Raw genomic sequence first — 12,073 nt, forward strand, 5'->3', positions numbered from 1 at the left:
CAGTGCAGCCTGCTCCCTTCTCCACTCTGCCTTCTCTGCCTGGTAGCTCTCTAGCCACCCCTTGGGTTTTCCTGGTTGTGATGCTCAGCCTTGGCCTAACATCTTCGCAAAGCCTCATGTATCTACTCTGGCCAGGACCCGTCTGGCGAGCCAGGGCCCGGAGCCGGGAACCACAGCTTCTACCCCCCCGCCGATACACAGATGATGTAGGACCAGAGCACCAGGCAAGACCCAGGTGAAGGTTGGAATTGCTTTTATTGAGGGGCGGACGCCGCAGGGCCCCGCCCATGGTCAGGTTAGTGTTCTGCCTGGCATCTCCACCTGCCACCAGCTCAAGGTTAGTGGAACATGCAAAGCTCACTCAGAGGGTGGAGGCAGGGGAGGAGCCACCAAGGCCCGGGACTGGCTGGACAGGAAGGAAGGGAGAGTGTCACTGGCCGAGTACTTCTATTAGCACAGATGGGCCAGCCCGTGTCTCTGGGCCATGGAGGGGCCAGGGCTCCCTGGGAGTGAGGTGGGCAGCAGCACCCAGAGAGGGGTTCCACAGGCTTGAAGAGTCCCTGGGCCTCTGGAGCAGGAGAAGTCTCAGATCTACAGAACCCTCCAGCCCCACCCAGCCAGAATGTCCATCTCCTACCCTGGGTACAAGGGCACAGAAGGCACTTACAAGGGGAGCTGAGGCTGGAAGGCTGAAGCAGAGGCTCAGGCCTCAGGGGAATAAGTATGGGGTGTTGAGCTACAAAGCATAGCTCCAATGGCAGCTGCAGGAGCCAGGCGGGAGGCTGGGGCCAGGACCAGGCCTTATCTTCCCATGGGGAAGGGGCTTCTCTGGGCAGGCTGGAAGAGACGGTTGGCCTGGGATCTTCCCTTGACCAGCAAAACCCACTGAATGTACAAGACATTCAGAGATAGACTGGGGAGAAGCAGCTGGCTCAGGACAGAGGCCTCAAGAGCTGTCCGCTCACAGGATTGTCCCCAGTTCCCCTCAGCAGTTAGGACCAGCAGGTAGACATCCAGTGGGGTAGGCTTAGAGGCCTGGGGGCCTTTCCCAGACAGACTCCTCCCAGGAGAGACAGGAGTGGTGTAGGCTGAATGCCCAGCTCTGGATTCTCCAAGGCACCTGGCTGTGGTGAGTGGCAGGTAGAAAGGATTTAGGGAGGCCCCAGGAGAGTGAAGTGGTCACTGGGCCTGGGCCAGCCCTGTTCCCCAAGACACAGGTTGTCTGGACATCGCATATATATATTAATGTGTTAGTCTGGTCTTTTTGGTTAGATTTTAGGCACCACTTGGGAGGAAGACACCTTTAAATGTTAAAAAGAAAAAAAAAAGAATAATAATAAGAAGACCCCAGCGCCTCCACAGGGAGCCCGGCCACATGCAGAGCGGGAAGGCAGGATGCAGGCTGAGGGGGATCAGGCCACTGCAGACTCAGGGCCTCCAAGAGAGGCTGAAGGCCCTGAGGCATAGCGGCGGCCATAGCCTGAGGAAGAGTAGGACGAAGAAGAAAAGGTCATGGAGAAGCCAGAGCCAGTGGCATCAAAGCTGCCACGGCGGGAGCCGGCCCTGGAGCCGGTGCGTGAACCAGTGCGTGAGCCGGCGGTGGAGCCAGAGCCACTGACACTGTATGGGCTGTAGTAGCCCTTGCTGGACTGTGCCGCAGCCTCCAGCAGCCTCAGCCCCGTGCCCTCCTCCACCATGCTACGGTCCAGAGCGTCCTTGTAGGAGATCTTGAGCTTGGTCTTGGGGCACGTGAGGTACTTGGAGTAAGCACTGACGTCACGCAGCTTCTGGGCTGTGCGGGCATCCACAGTGCCGCGTTGCAGGGCTTCATCGAGAGACACACGGCCGGGCGTGTCAGGCTCAATCAGACCACCTGTCAGGTACTGCACCTCCAGGAAACGCTGGCCTGCCTCGTAGTACAGCCAGCCCTTCTTCAGGGCCTGGGCAGCAGACATCTTGGTCTTGGTGCGTGGGTCCTCAAACCCACAGAAGGCTTTCTGGGCCAGATTGATACGGTCTACCATGATCTTGTCCACCAGGCCCTTGTTGACAGCCTCAGTGACCGGGAAGCGCTCACCAGTGCTGGGGTCAATGATGCCCCCGGTGCAGGCTTGTGCCTCCAGCAGCCGCTGGCCGGTGATATTGTCAACCAGGTTGCGGTGCATGGCCTCAGTGATGGACACCTTCTCCAGAGTCTCTGTGTCTAGGATGCCGGCCACGGGGCCAGTCTCTTCAGTAGGGTCAGACCAGGAGGCCAGCTGGGTCCTGGGGCCGGCAGAACTGATGGGGTAGGAGGAAGACGAGCCCACAGAGGAGGAGCGGGAGCGGAAGCCGCCGGCATTGCCCGAGAGCATGTCGGCAAACTCAGTGATCGAGAGCGTACCGGCGCGGTACTGGTCCAGTGCCGAGCGGTCAATGAGGTTCTTGGTGATGGCGTCGTCGATGTCATATTGGCGGCCAGAGCGGCGGTCAATGATCATAGACTTGACAACACCGTCTGAGGAGGAGATGGTGATTTCTTCCCACTCACACTCCTGCTCCGACAACTCCAGGTACGTCTGGTGGTCAATGAGGCCCTTGCGGTAGGCCTCGTACACGGACATCTCCTTGCCCGTCTCAGGGTCCACAATCACCACGCGGCGCTTGCGCACCGAGGACTTGGAGGATGTCTTCCGCTCCCGCTTCTTCTCCTTCAGGGGCAGGAGACACAGGCCCGTCTGAGGGTCAGTGATGCAGCGCTCCATCAGCTGCAGGTAAGTGAGGTTCTCCTCTGTGTTGGGGTCAAAGAAACCCTTGGTGTCATCTGAGGGGTCAGTCAAGATCTCGTTCATCTCCTCATCAAAGAGGCCACGCTTATAGGCCACTTCCACAGGCAGACGGTGGCTCTCCTCAGGGTCAATGATGCCCCCAGTGGCTATCTGAGCCTCCAGCAGACGAATGCCATGGTCCTTCAGGATCAGGCCCTTCTTCATGGCCTGGAAGAGGGAGATGAGTTTCCCAGAGTAGGGGTCCTTGTAGCCAGTGACGGCACGCTCAGCTGACAGCAGCTTGTCCTTGAACTCGGGACCCACAATACCCATACGAACGGCCTCTTCCACGGTCAGCTTGAGTCCCTTGATGGGGTCAATGACATAGCCGGTGGCTGCCTGTGCTTCCAGGAGCTCGAAGGCTGTCCCGGGGCGGATGATGCCCTTCTTCATGGCCTGGTACACCGAGAGCCGTTCCTTGGTGGCATCAACAAAGACTCCGGCAATGCAGCTGGTACCCTCAAGGAACTTCTGCAGGTTCTTAGTGACCTCCTCGATGGAGGTCAGGCCTTCTTGCAGCTGCAGCGCTGTGGCCTCGTCCATGACTTGAGAGCGCACCAGCTCCTCCACAGTGATCTGCTTGCGGAGACCGCGGAAGGTCAGCTTGCGGGCATCAGAGAGTGGCAGCAGCATCTGGCCGCTGTTGTCATCGCGGCGGCAACGCTTGAGCAGCTGGGTGTAGCTGAGCCGCTCATCCGTGGAGGGGTCCACGTAGCTGCGCACCTCACTGGGCTCCGACAACTGGTCGTGTGTGTCCTTATTGAGGTAGCCACGTTGGTAAGCCACCTCCAGAGGGAGGTGGAAACCCAGGCGCGGGTCCACAATGCCTCCTGTGGCTAGCTGCGCATCCAGCAGCCTCAGCGCCTCCTCAGCGGGAATCAGCTCCTTCTTCATGGCCTGGAAGAGTGAGATGGTCTGTTCCGTGTAGGGGTCTCGGTAACCAGTTACAGCTCGCTCGGCAGAGAGGAGGCGGTCATGCAGCTCGGGGCCTACGAGACCCTTCCGCACAGCCTCATCCACGGTCAGCCGCTCCCCCTTCACTGGGTCCAGCAGGAAGCCCGTGGCTGCCTGTGCTTCCAGCAATAAGCGGGCCACCTCGGCATTCAGCAGCCCCTTCTTAAGGGCCTGGTAGATGGTTAGCGTCTGCCTGGAGCCAGGCAGGTAGACGCCGGCTACCGCTCCTGTGCCGTAAAGGTAGCGCCAGGCAGATTCCATCTCCAGCACCTCACGGAGGGTCTTGGTGCCTTCCCGGAAGAGGTTGTAGGTCTCAAGGGAGATGATCCGGGCCTCGTACAGGTCTTCAGCGGTGAGACGGCGGCGCACGTAGTCATAGGAGGCCAGGTTCTGCTGGCGGATGATCTCTGTCTTCTCGATGATCTCGATGATGATGATGATCATGCGCTCCTTGGTTACTCTCCCAGCCTGAAAGTCAGCCATGAGCCGGGTGCGCTGATCCTCCGGGATCATGTCTGACTGCATCACCTCCCACAGAGACATGGAGGAGCCACCGTGGCTGCCACCACCCGGGATGTCAATCTGCGTCTCTTCGAAGGCCCTCCGAGTCTCCTCCTCAGTATACACCTGTGTGGTTTCTACCACCTCGGTCTTCTCTGCCCCTTTGAGGGGCAGGAGGCGCAGGCCCGTCTCAGGGTCCTCCACACAGCGCTCCAGCAGCTGCAGGTAAGTGAGGTTCTCATGGGTGTTGGGGTCGAAGAAGCCCTTGGTGTCATCGCTTGGATCTGCCAGCACACGGTTCATCTCCTCATCGAAGTAGCCACGCTGGTAGGCCACATCCACGGGCAGGCGGTGGCTGTGCACAGGGTCAATGATGCCACCCGTGGCGACCTGGGCCTCCAGCAGGCGGATGGCATGGTCCCTGAGGACCAGGCCCTTCTTCATGGCCTGGAACAGCGAGATGGTGTTGCCCGAGTAAGGATCCTTGTAGCCAGTGACAGCCTTCTCAGCCGACAGCAGCTTCTCATGGAGTTCAGGGCCCACTACTCCTGCCTTGACAGCCTCATGGACGTACAGACGTTGGTTCCGCACAGGGTCCACTAGGAAACCAGTGGCTGCCTGGGCCTCCAGCAGGAGTGTGGCTGTGCTGGGTCTGAGGAGGCCCCGGCGCATGGCCTCATAGATGGTTACTTTCTCCTTCGAGTCCTCCAGATAGATGCCGGCCAGGCAGCCACTGCCCTGCAGCAGTGTCCGCACGGAGCCCACCTCGGACAGCTCTTTGACTGATGTCTTGCCATCCTTGAGCTGGTCAAATTGAGCTCTGCTGAGGATCTTGGCGTCCAGGAGCTCACTGGCCGGCACAGGGGCACGGAGGCCACTAAAGGACAGTCTCTCCTGCCGCCGAGTCTCCACCTCCTCCACGATGGTGATGACAATCTTGATGATCTTCTCCACGGTGACCTTGCCTGTGCGGAACTGCCGTAGCAACTCCTGACGCTGCTCCTCAGTAAAGTATTCAGAGCTGATGAGCTCCCACACGGTCATTGTCCTGCCCTTAAAGCTGCCCACAGGCACCTCAACCTTGGCCTGTTCCAGTGTCTCCCGGGCCTGGAGCTCAGAGTAGACCTCCTCCTGCCGGGCCCGGACAGCCTTCTCTGAGAGTGGAAGTAGGCTCAACCCGGTCAGCTGGTCAGACCGGCACCGCTGTTGGAGCTGGCTGTAGGTGACTGGCTCCCGGGAGCTGGGGTCACGGTAGACTCTGGCATCATCTCTGGGTGACGTCAGAGCCCTGTTAGTCTCTTTGTCCAGGTAGCCCCGGGCATAGGCAACATCCAGGGGCACACGGTGGCTTTTGCTGGGGTCTACAATGCCACCAGTGGATAACTGGGCATCCAGCAGGCGCAGGCCCTGTTCTCGGGGGATGAGACCCTTCTTCAGGGCCTGGAATAGTGAGACACTCTGTCCTGAGTAGGGATCCCTGTAACCTGTCACAGCCTTCTCAGCTGACAGCAGCTTCTCATGCAACTCAGGCCCCACCAGGCCAGCGCGTACCGCCTCGTCCACAGTCAGCCTGGCACTAGTGGCAGGGTCGATGATATGCCCAGTGCCAGCCTGGGCCTCCAGCAAGGCCACAGCCACCTCTGGCTGCAGCAAGTCTTTCTTCAGGGCCTCATAGATGCTCAGCTTCTGCCCTGCTTCTTCCAGCCACACACCGGCGATGACATTGGTACCCCGCAGGGCCTGCCTCACACTGTCCGCCTCTGCCACTTCCCGCACAGAACGCTCACCCCGCTGCAGCTGCTGGTAGAGTTCATGGCTGATGACCCCACTGTCCAGCAGCTCTGCGGCGGGCACGAGGGCACGGAGGCCCTCAAAGCAGAGCTGCCCCTTCCGCTCGTGTTCCTCCACCACCGTGATGACAATCTTGATGATCTTCTCCACCGTGATGCGGCCGGTGCGGAACTGCCGAAGCAGGTCCCGTCGCTGTTCTGCCGTGAAGTACTCTGAGTTGATGATCTCCCAGATGGTCACGTTCTTGCCCTGGAACTTGCCAAATGGTGCAGACACAGTGGCCTTTTCGAAGACGTCACGGGCCTCCGTATCGGTGTACACCAGCTCGCCACCCTTGGCAGCCTTGTCTGTGAGAGGCAGGAGGCGCAGGCCGGTCTCAGGGTCCTCCACACAGCGCTCCAGCAGTTGCAGGTAAGTGAGGTTCTCGTGCGTGTTGGGGTCAAAGAAGCCCTTGGTGTCATCGCTTGGGTCAGATAAGATGCGGTTCATCTCTTCATCGAAGTAGCCACGTTTGTAGGCCACATCCACAGGCACACGATGGCTGTGCACGGGGTCAATGATGCCTCCCGTGGCGATCTGGGCCTCCAGCAGGCGGACACCATGGTCCCTGACAATGAGGTCCTTCTTCATGGCCTGGAAGAGAGAGATCTGTTCCCCTGTATAGGGGTCCTTGTAGCCAGTGACGGCACGCTCAGCTGACAGCAGTTTGTGGTGCAGCTCAGGACCCACAACACCCTCTTTCACAGCCTCATTGACTGTCAGCCGCCGATTCCGCACAGGATCCAGCAGGAAGCCCGAGGCTGCCTGGGCCTCCAGCAAGATCAGAGCTGTTCCGGGGCTGAGCAGCTGCCGCTGTAGGGCTGTGTAGACACTCAGTTTCTCATTGGTGGGCTTCAGCAGCAGTCCTGCAATGCTGCTGCGGCCCTTCAGGTACCGGTACACATCTTCCCGCTGCGTGAGCTCAGCCACCGTGGTGTGACCCTGGGCCAAACGCTGCAGTTCCTCCTGGCTCAGGATGCCTGCTTCCTGTAACTGCTGAGCAGGCACCTTCTGACGTAGTCCCTCAAAGGTGTACTCGGGTTCAGCCTCCACGGACGGGCCATCGGGCGCATCCCGGCCGTTGGGCAGTGCCTTCGTGGCAGCGGCCTGGATGGTGGCGATCTCAGAGTGCGCCAAGGCAGCACGGTGCTCTTCCTCCAGGCGTTGCAGCCGCTCTCGCAGCCGCTGGTTCTCCTCTGCCAGGAGCTTCTCCTGCAGCTGCCGCTGCTGCTCCAGATGCTGCAGTTCCTCTTGCTTGCGCCTCACGCCCTCCTCGGCCTCACGCTGCCGTCTCCTGGCCTCCTCCATGCTGGCCATCAGCTCCTGCTTTTCCTGTTCCATCTGCCGCTGCTGCCGCTGCTGTTCCTCACGCAGCTGCTTTGCTTTAGCCACCTCGTCCTGGAAGAGCTGCTCCAGCTTGGCCTTCTCCTGCTCGATGAAGCGTTCCCGCTGCAGCAGGCTATCCTTCTCGGAGAGGAAGCTCTTCTGCAGGGCCTGGGTCTCCTGCAGTATCTGCTCCTGCTGCACAGTCTGCATCTGTTAGGGATGGCAAAAGGGGTCAGCTCTCGGGGAGGAAGGAGACCAGGGTGAGTCCCCACTGCCTAGGGGTAGCCTAGCCCCTCCCCGCCCCCCAGGCCACCCTTCTGCCTGTGAGGAGGGAGGGCGGTACCTCCTCTGACTTGAGCTGCAGTAACTTCGCCTCCTGCTTGAGCTTCTCCTTCTCACGCTCCAGCTCCGCAATGGCCTCCCTCAGACGCTCGGCATCGTGGTCACTCTGCTGTCGCTGGATCTCGAGCGTCTGCACCAACGTCACCTTCTCCTGTGTAGCAAGTTCAGTGCGGTGCAGCTTCTCGCCGATCTCTTCAGCCTGCTTCCGGAAGCGCTGGGCGTCCTCCTCTGCACGGGCCTGAGCCCGGCTCATCTCAGCCATGCGCAGCTTGAGGCGCTCTGCCTCCGCGCTCATCTCCAGCTGCCGCTGCCGCTCGGCCTCCAGAGTCCTCTGGAAACCCTGCGTCTCCTCTACCAACTGCTGAGCCATTTGCTCCTTATCCTCCTGCAACCGCCGGGCCTGCTCCTGGGCAAGCTCCTTCTGCTGCTGCAGCAGCTCAGCCTCAGCCTTGAGCCTCGTGGCTTCCTGTACCGCCTGCATCTTCTCCTTCAGCATCTTCTCTGCCAGGGCCCGCTGCTGCGCCAGGTCCTCCTCCGCTAGCTGCCTCAGCCGTGCTGCCTCCTGGGCGGCCACACTCAACCGTGCCGCTTCCTCGGCCACTTGCTTCATCTTCTCGGCCTCCTCCTCCAGGAAGCGCTGTGTGTTGTCCTTGTCACGAAGGATGAGGGCCCGGTTTTCAGCTTCAATGCGAGCCTTGAGCTTGCCCAGCTCCTCCATCTGCACACGGACGGAGAAGAGCTCCTCCTCTACCTGGCTGCGCTGCCGGGCCGCCTCTGTGACCTCGGCCTTTAGTCGCTGCAGCTCCTCATCCAGGATGCTCTTCTGGTGGTCAGTCTCCTCTAGCTGCAGCCTTAGTGTGGTCAGCTCCTGCTCTACCTGGGCCTTCTGCCGGAGTGTCTGCTCTGCAAACTTCTTATGCTTCTCCATCTCCGCGTCGGCTGCCTGCTTCTGTTTCAGCGCTGCCTGCTCTGCCTGGGCCCGACGCGCTGCCTCCTGCTCAGCTTCCTTGCGCAGCTTCTCTGCGGCCGCCTGCGCCTGAGCCTGGGCCTGAGCCTGCTCCTCTGCTGACTGTTTCAGCCGCTCAGCCTCTTCCACTTGTTTCCGAGACTGCGCTGCCTCGCGCTCCGCCTGTTCCCGGGCCTCCTCCGCCTCCTCGGCGGCTCGCCTCGCTGCCTCTGCCTCGCTCCGCAGCCGATCCAGCATGTTCTGCTCTTGCTGAAGCGTCTGCTGCAGCTCCTCCTCTCGCTGCTGCACCACAAAGGCGTGCGCCTTCTCCTCCGCCTGCAGCCGCTTCTGGGCGGCCTCCTGGGCCAGCTGCAGCTGCCTGGCCGACTCCTGCTCGGCCCGCTCTTGCAGGCGCCGTGCTTCTTCGACCTTGGCCTTGAGCCGCTCAACCTCCTCCAGTGCCACCTTGCGCTGCCTAGCGGCTTCCTCCTCCGCGGCCAGGCTCTTCTGCACGCGCTCCTCGGCCTCCCTGCGCCTCTGCTCCTCCTCGGCCGCCAACTGCCGCTGCCGGGCTGCCTCCAGTTCCGCCTGCTCCTTGCTGCGCATCGTGTCCTCCGCGTTGCTGCGAATGCGCCCGAGCTCCAGCTCCAGCTCTGCCTTGCCCGCGGCAGCTTTCTCAAAGCTCGCCTTCAGCGCCATGATCTCCTCCTCCACCTGCCGCCGCTGTCGCAGGGTGTCCTCCACCAAGCCCTTCTGCCGCTCCAGCTCGCTCTCTGATGCCTTGCGCAGCTGGGCCAGGCGCTCCTCGATGTCAGCCTTGTGCAGTGCCGCCTGCTCCTCCAGACGACGACGCTGGAAGGCCTCGTCTTCTGCCAGGCGCCTCAGGCGCTCATTCTCCGCCTCCTTCTCTTTGAGTGCAATCTCTGCCTCCGTCTTGAGCCGTGTGGCCTCACTGATGGCAGCCAACTTCTCAGTAAGCACCCGCTCTGCCTCGGCCCGCTGGCGGGAGGCATCTTCCTCTGCCAGCTGCCTCTGCCTCTTGGCCTCCTCGGCCAGAGCCCGCAGCCGGGCAGCCTCCTCGGCCAGTTCCCGAAAGCGGCCCGCCTCGGCCTCGAGCCTCTGCTTAGACTTTTCGCTGGTAGAGCGAGACTCTTCCTCGGCTCGCGCCTTGCTGGCCAGCAGAACCTCCATCTCTGCGCGGACCTTGGCCAATTCAGCCTCTAGCTCCTGGCGCTTCTGCGTCGCTGCAGTGGCCTCGTGCTGTAGCCGGGCCAGCTCTTCCTCCAGCAGCTGCCGCTGCTGCTCACCTTGCTCCGTCTCGGCCCGCAGGCGGATCAGCTCCTGCTCCGCAGCCAGGCGCTGCTGTGCGGTGCCCTCTGCCAGCTGCCGCTGCTTCTCCAGCTCCTGCTCCGCCAGCTCTCGCTGCCGCACAGCCTGCTCCTCTGCCTTGCCCCGCCGCCGTGCTTCCCGCTCGGCCTCTTCCTTCTGCTTCTCGGCATCGGCCTGTGCCAGGCTCTTTTGCTGCGCCACCTCTTCTGCCTGCAGCCGCAGCCGCAGTGCTTCATTGGCCTTCAGCTGCCAGCGCTCCAGCTCCCGCTCGGCTTCCTCGCGGGCTCGCTCAGCCTCGGCTTGCTGCTGTGCCCGTCGCTCGGCCTCCTCCCGCAGCTGGGTCACTGTCACATGCTCCTCCTGCAGCGTGCGCTCCAACTGTGCGGTCTTCTCTGCAAAGGATGCCCGCTTGCTCTGCAGCTCCACTTCTGCACTGCGCTGTGCCGTCTCCAGGGCCACCTGCACTTGGCGTGCCCGCTCTGCCTCAGCTTGGCGCAGCCGCCGCTCGGCCTCCTCGGCCTGCAGTCTCAGCTCATCCAGGGCCTGCAGGGCCCGCTGCTTCTCTCGAGCTGCCTCGGCTTCAGCCTTCACACGCAGGGCCAGCTCTGCCTCTGCCTGCCGTTTGCGCTGGCTCTCATCCTGCACCTGCCTTCTCAAGCGTTCAGCTTCCTCCTGAGCCTGCCGCTTCTGGGCTTCTGCCTCCTCAGCCCGAGCGCGCAGAGCCTGCAGCTCGCCCTCTGCCCCTCCACGCTGCCGCTCAGTTGTCTCCAGCTGCAGACGTACTACTCGGATCTCTTCCTCGATGCGCATCCGGCTGCGTTCTGCAGCCTCCACCTGCTGGGCCTTGGCCTGGATCTCTGCCTCTGAGCTCTGCCGCAGATGCTGCAACTCCTCTTGGATGCTGCGCTTCTGCTGCTGGGCGTCCACCGCCGCCTCCTCACGCCGCGCCACCTCCTCCAGCATCCGCCGCTGCAGTTCTTGTGCTTCCAGCTCTGCCTGGGCCTTAGCCTGGGCATGTGCCTCAGCTAGCTGCCGCTGCTTCTCCAGCGCGGCCTCCACCTCGGCCAGTCGCTCCCGCTCCTCTGCCCGCTGTTGCTCAGCCAGCCGCTGTTGCGGCAGCAGAGAGGGGGAGAGAACCAGAGTCAGTGTGAGCGTGGGGAGGGTGCCAGGTGCTCACATGACACGGAAGGTACCACCACAGTTCACTTGGACGATGCGATTTGGGGGAGCAGGGAGAACAGAGATTCCAACCCAGCCAAAGAGACAGCGTGCACCCACCCAGGACACTCGAGCAGCGAGCAGAGCAGCCCCACCATGCTCACCAGCCTGGGGAAGGAGGCCCAGGCGTCCTCCCCTCTTCCCGCAGAGAGACGACGGAGACAGACGGACAGGGAGAGAGAAAGAGCAAAGCAGGAGGCTCGCAGGGCCGGCAAACCACACCCACCACAGTCCTGCCTGAATTCTACCACCCTAGCAGGCCTCGTTCCCACAAGGACTCTCCCCTCAGAGGGAACGGAGGGCCATTCCCAAAGCCCAGTGGGGTGGAGGCAAGGTGAAGCAGTCAAAGTAGGAACAGCCGTGCAGACCAGAACCAGCTCAGAAGACCTCTCAAGCTGGCAGAGGTGCAAAGAGGAGGGAGCGCTGTAGGCTGGCCACCAAGGCCACCTGGAAGGTAGGGAACTAGACAGATGACACCGCGCCTGGCCAAGTTACTCTGAGATACCCCTCTCCAAACCCTAGAACGTCATACACCAACTCTTCCTAGGACAAGCGACCCAGTGACACCAACACAGAATCCCCAAGAAAAGAAGCACACGTCAGAGCCAGAAGGATGCGTGTAGGGACACTCGCCAATAGGAAAGGGCGCACTAGCCACCAGGCGGAGAGCAGAGCTGTGCCAGGTCAAGGAAGGCCACAAGGGCGGGCAATCTGGGCAGCCATGCTGGTGTGCGGCACTGGACAGCACCAGGCATAGGGCAGGGAATGAAGTGGTCTCAGCCAGGTTGCCATGGGCTACATTTGAAATCAAGAAAGAGGG

At 61.6% G+C, this 12,073-nt stretch overlaps 1 protein-coding gene across 20 annotated transcripts in view; it reads right to left on the reverse strand.

Annotated features, from left to right (window-relative positions):
- Positions 1-236: 236 nt before the first annotated feature.
- Plec (plectin) overlaps positions 237-12,073 on the reverse strand; it is a 65,458-nt gene continuing 53,621 nt past the window's right edge. For all 20 annotated transcript variants that reach the window (XM_029547991.1, XM_021217276.2, XM_029547992.1 and 17 more), the window contains 2 exons: positions 7,762-11,142; positions 237-7,628 (listed from right to left, as the gene is read on the reverse strand). In XM_029547991.1, coding sequence (XP_029403851.1) covers positions 1,413-7,628; positions 7,762-11,142 — 9,597 coding nt within the window. In that variant the 3' untranslated portion in view covers positions 237-1,412. The remainder of the gene's footprint in view (positions 7,629-7,761; positions 11,143-12,073) is intronic.

The sequence above is a fragment of the Mus pahari genome, chromosome 17 (assembly GCF_900095145.1).
Source record: "Mus pahari chromosome 17, PAHARI_EIJ_v1.1, whole genome shotgun sequence".
In the NCBI taxonomy this organism is placed as follows: domain Eukaryota; kingdom Metazoa; phylum Chordata; class Mammalia; order Rodentia; family Muridae; genus Mus; species Mus pahari.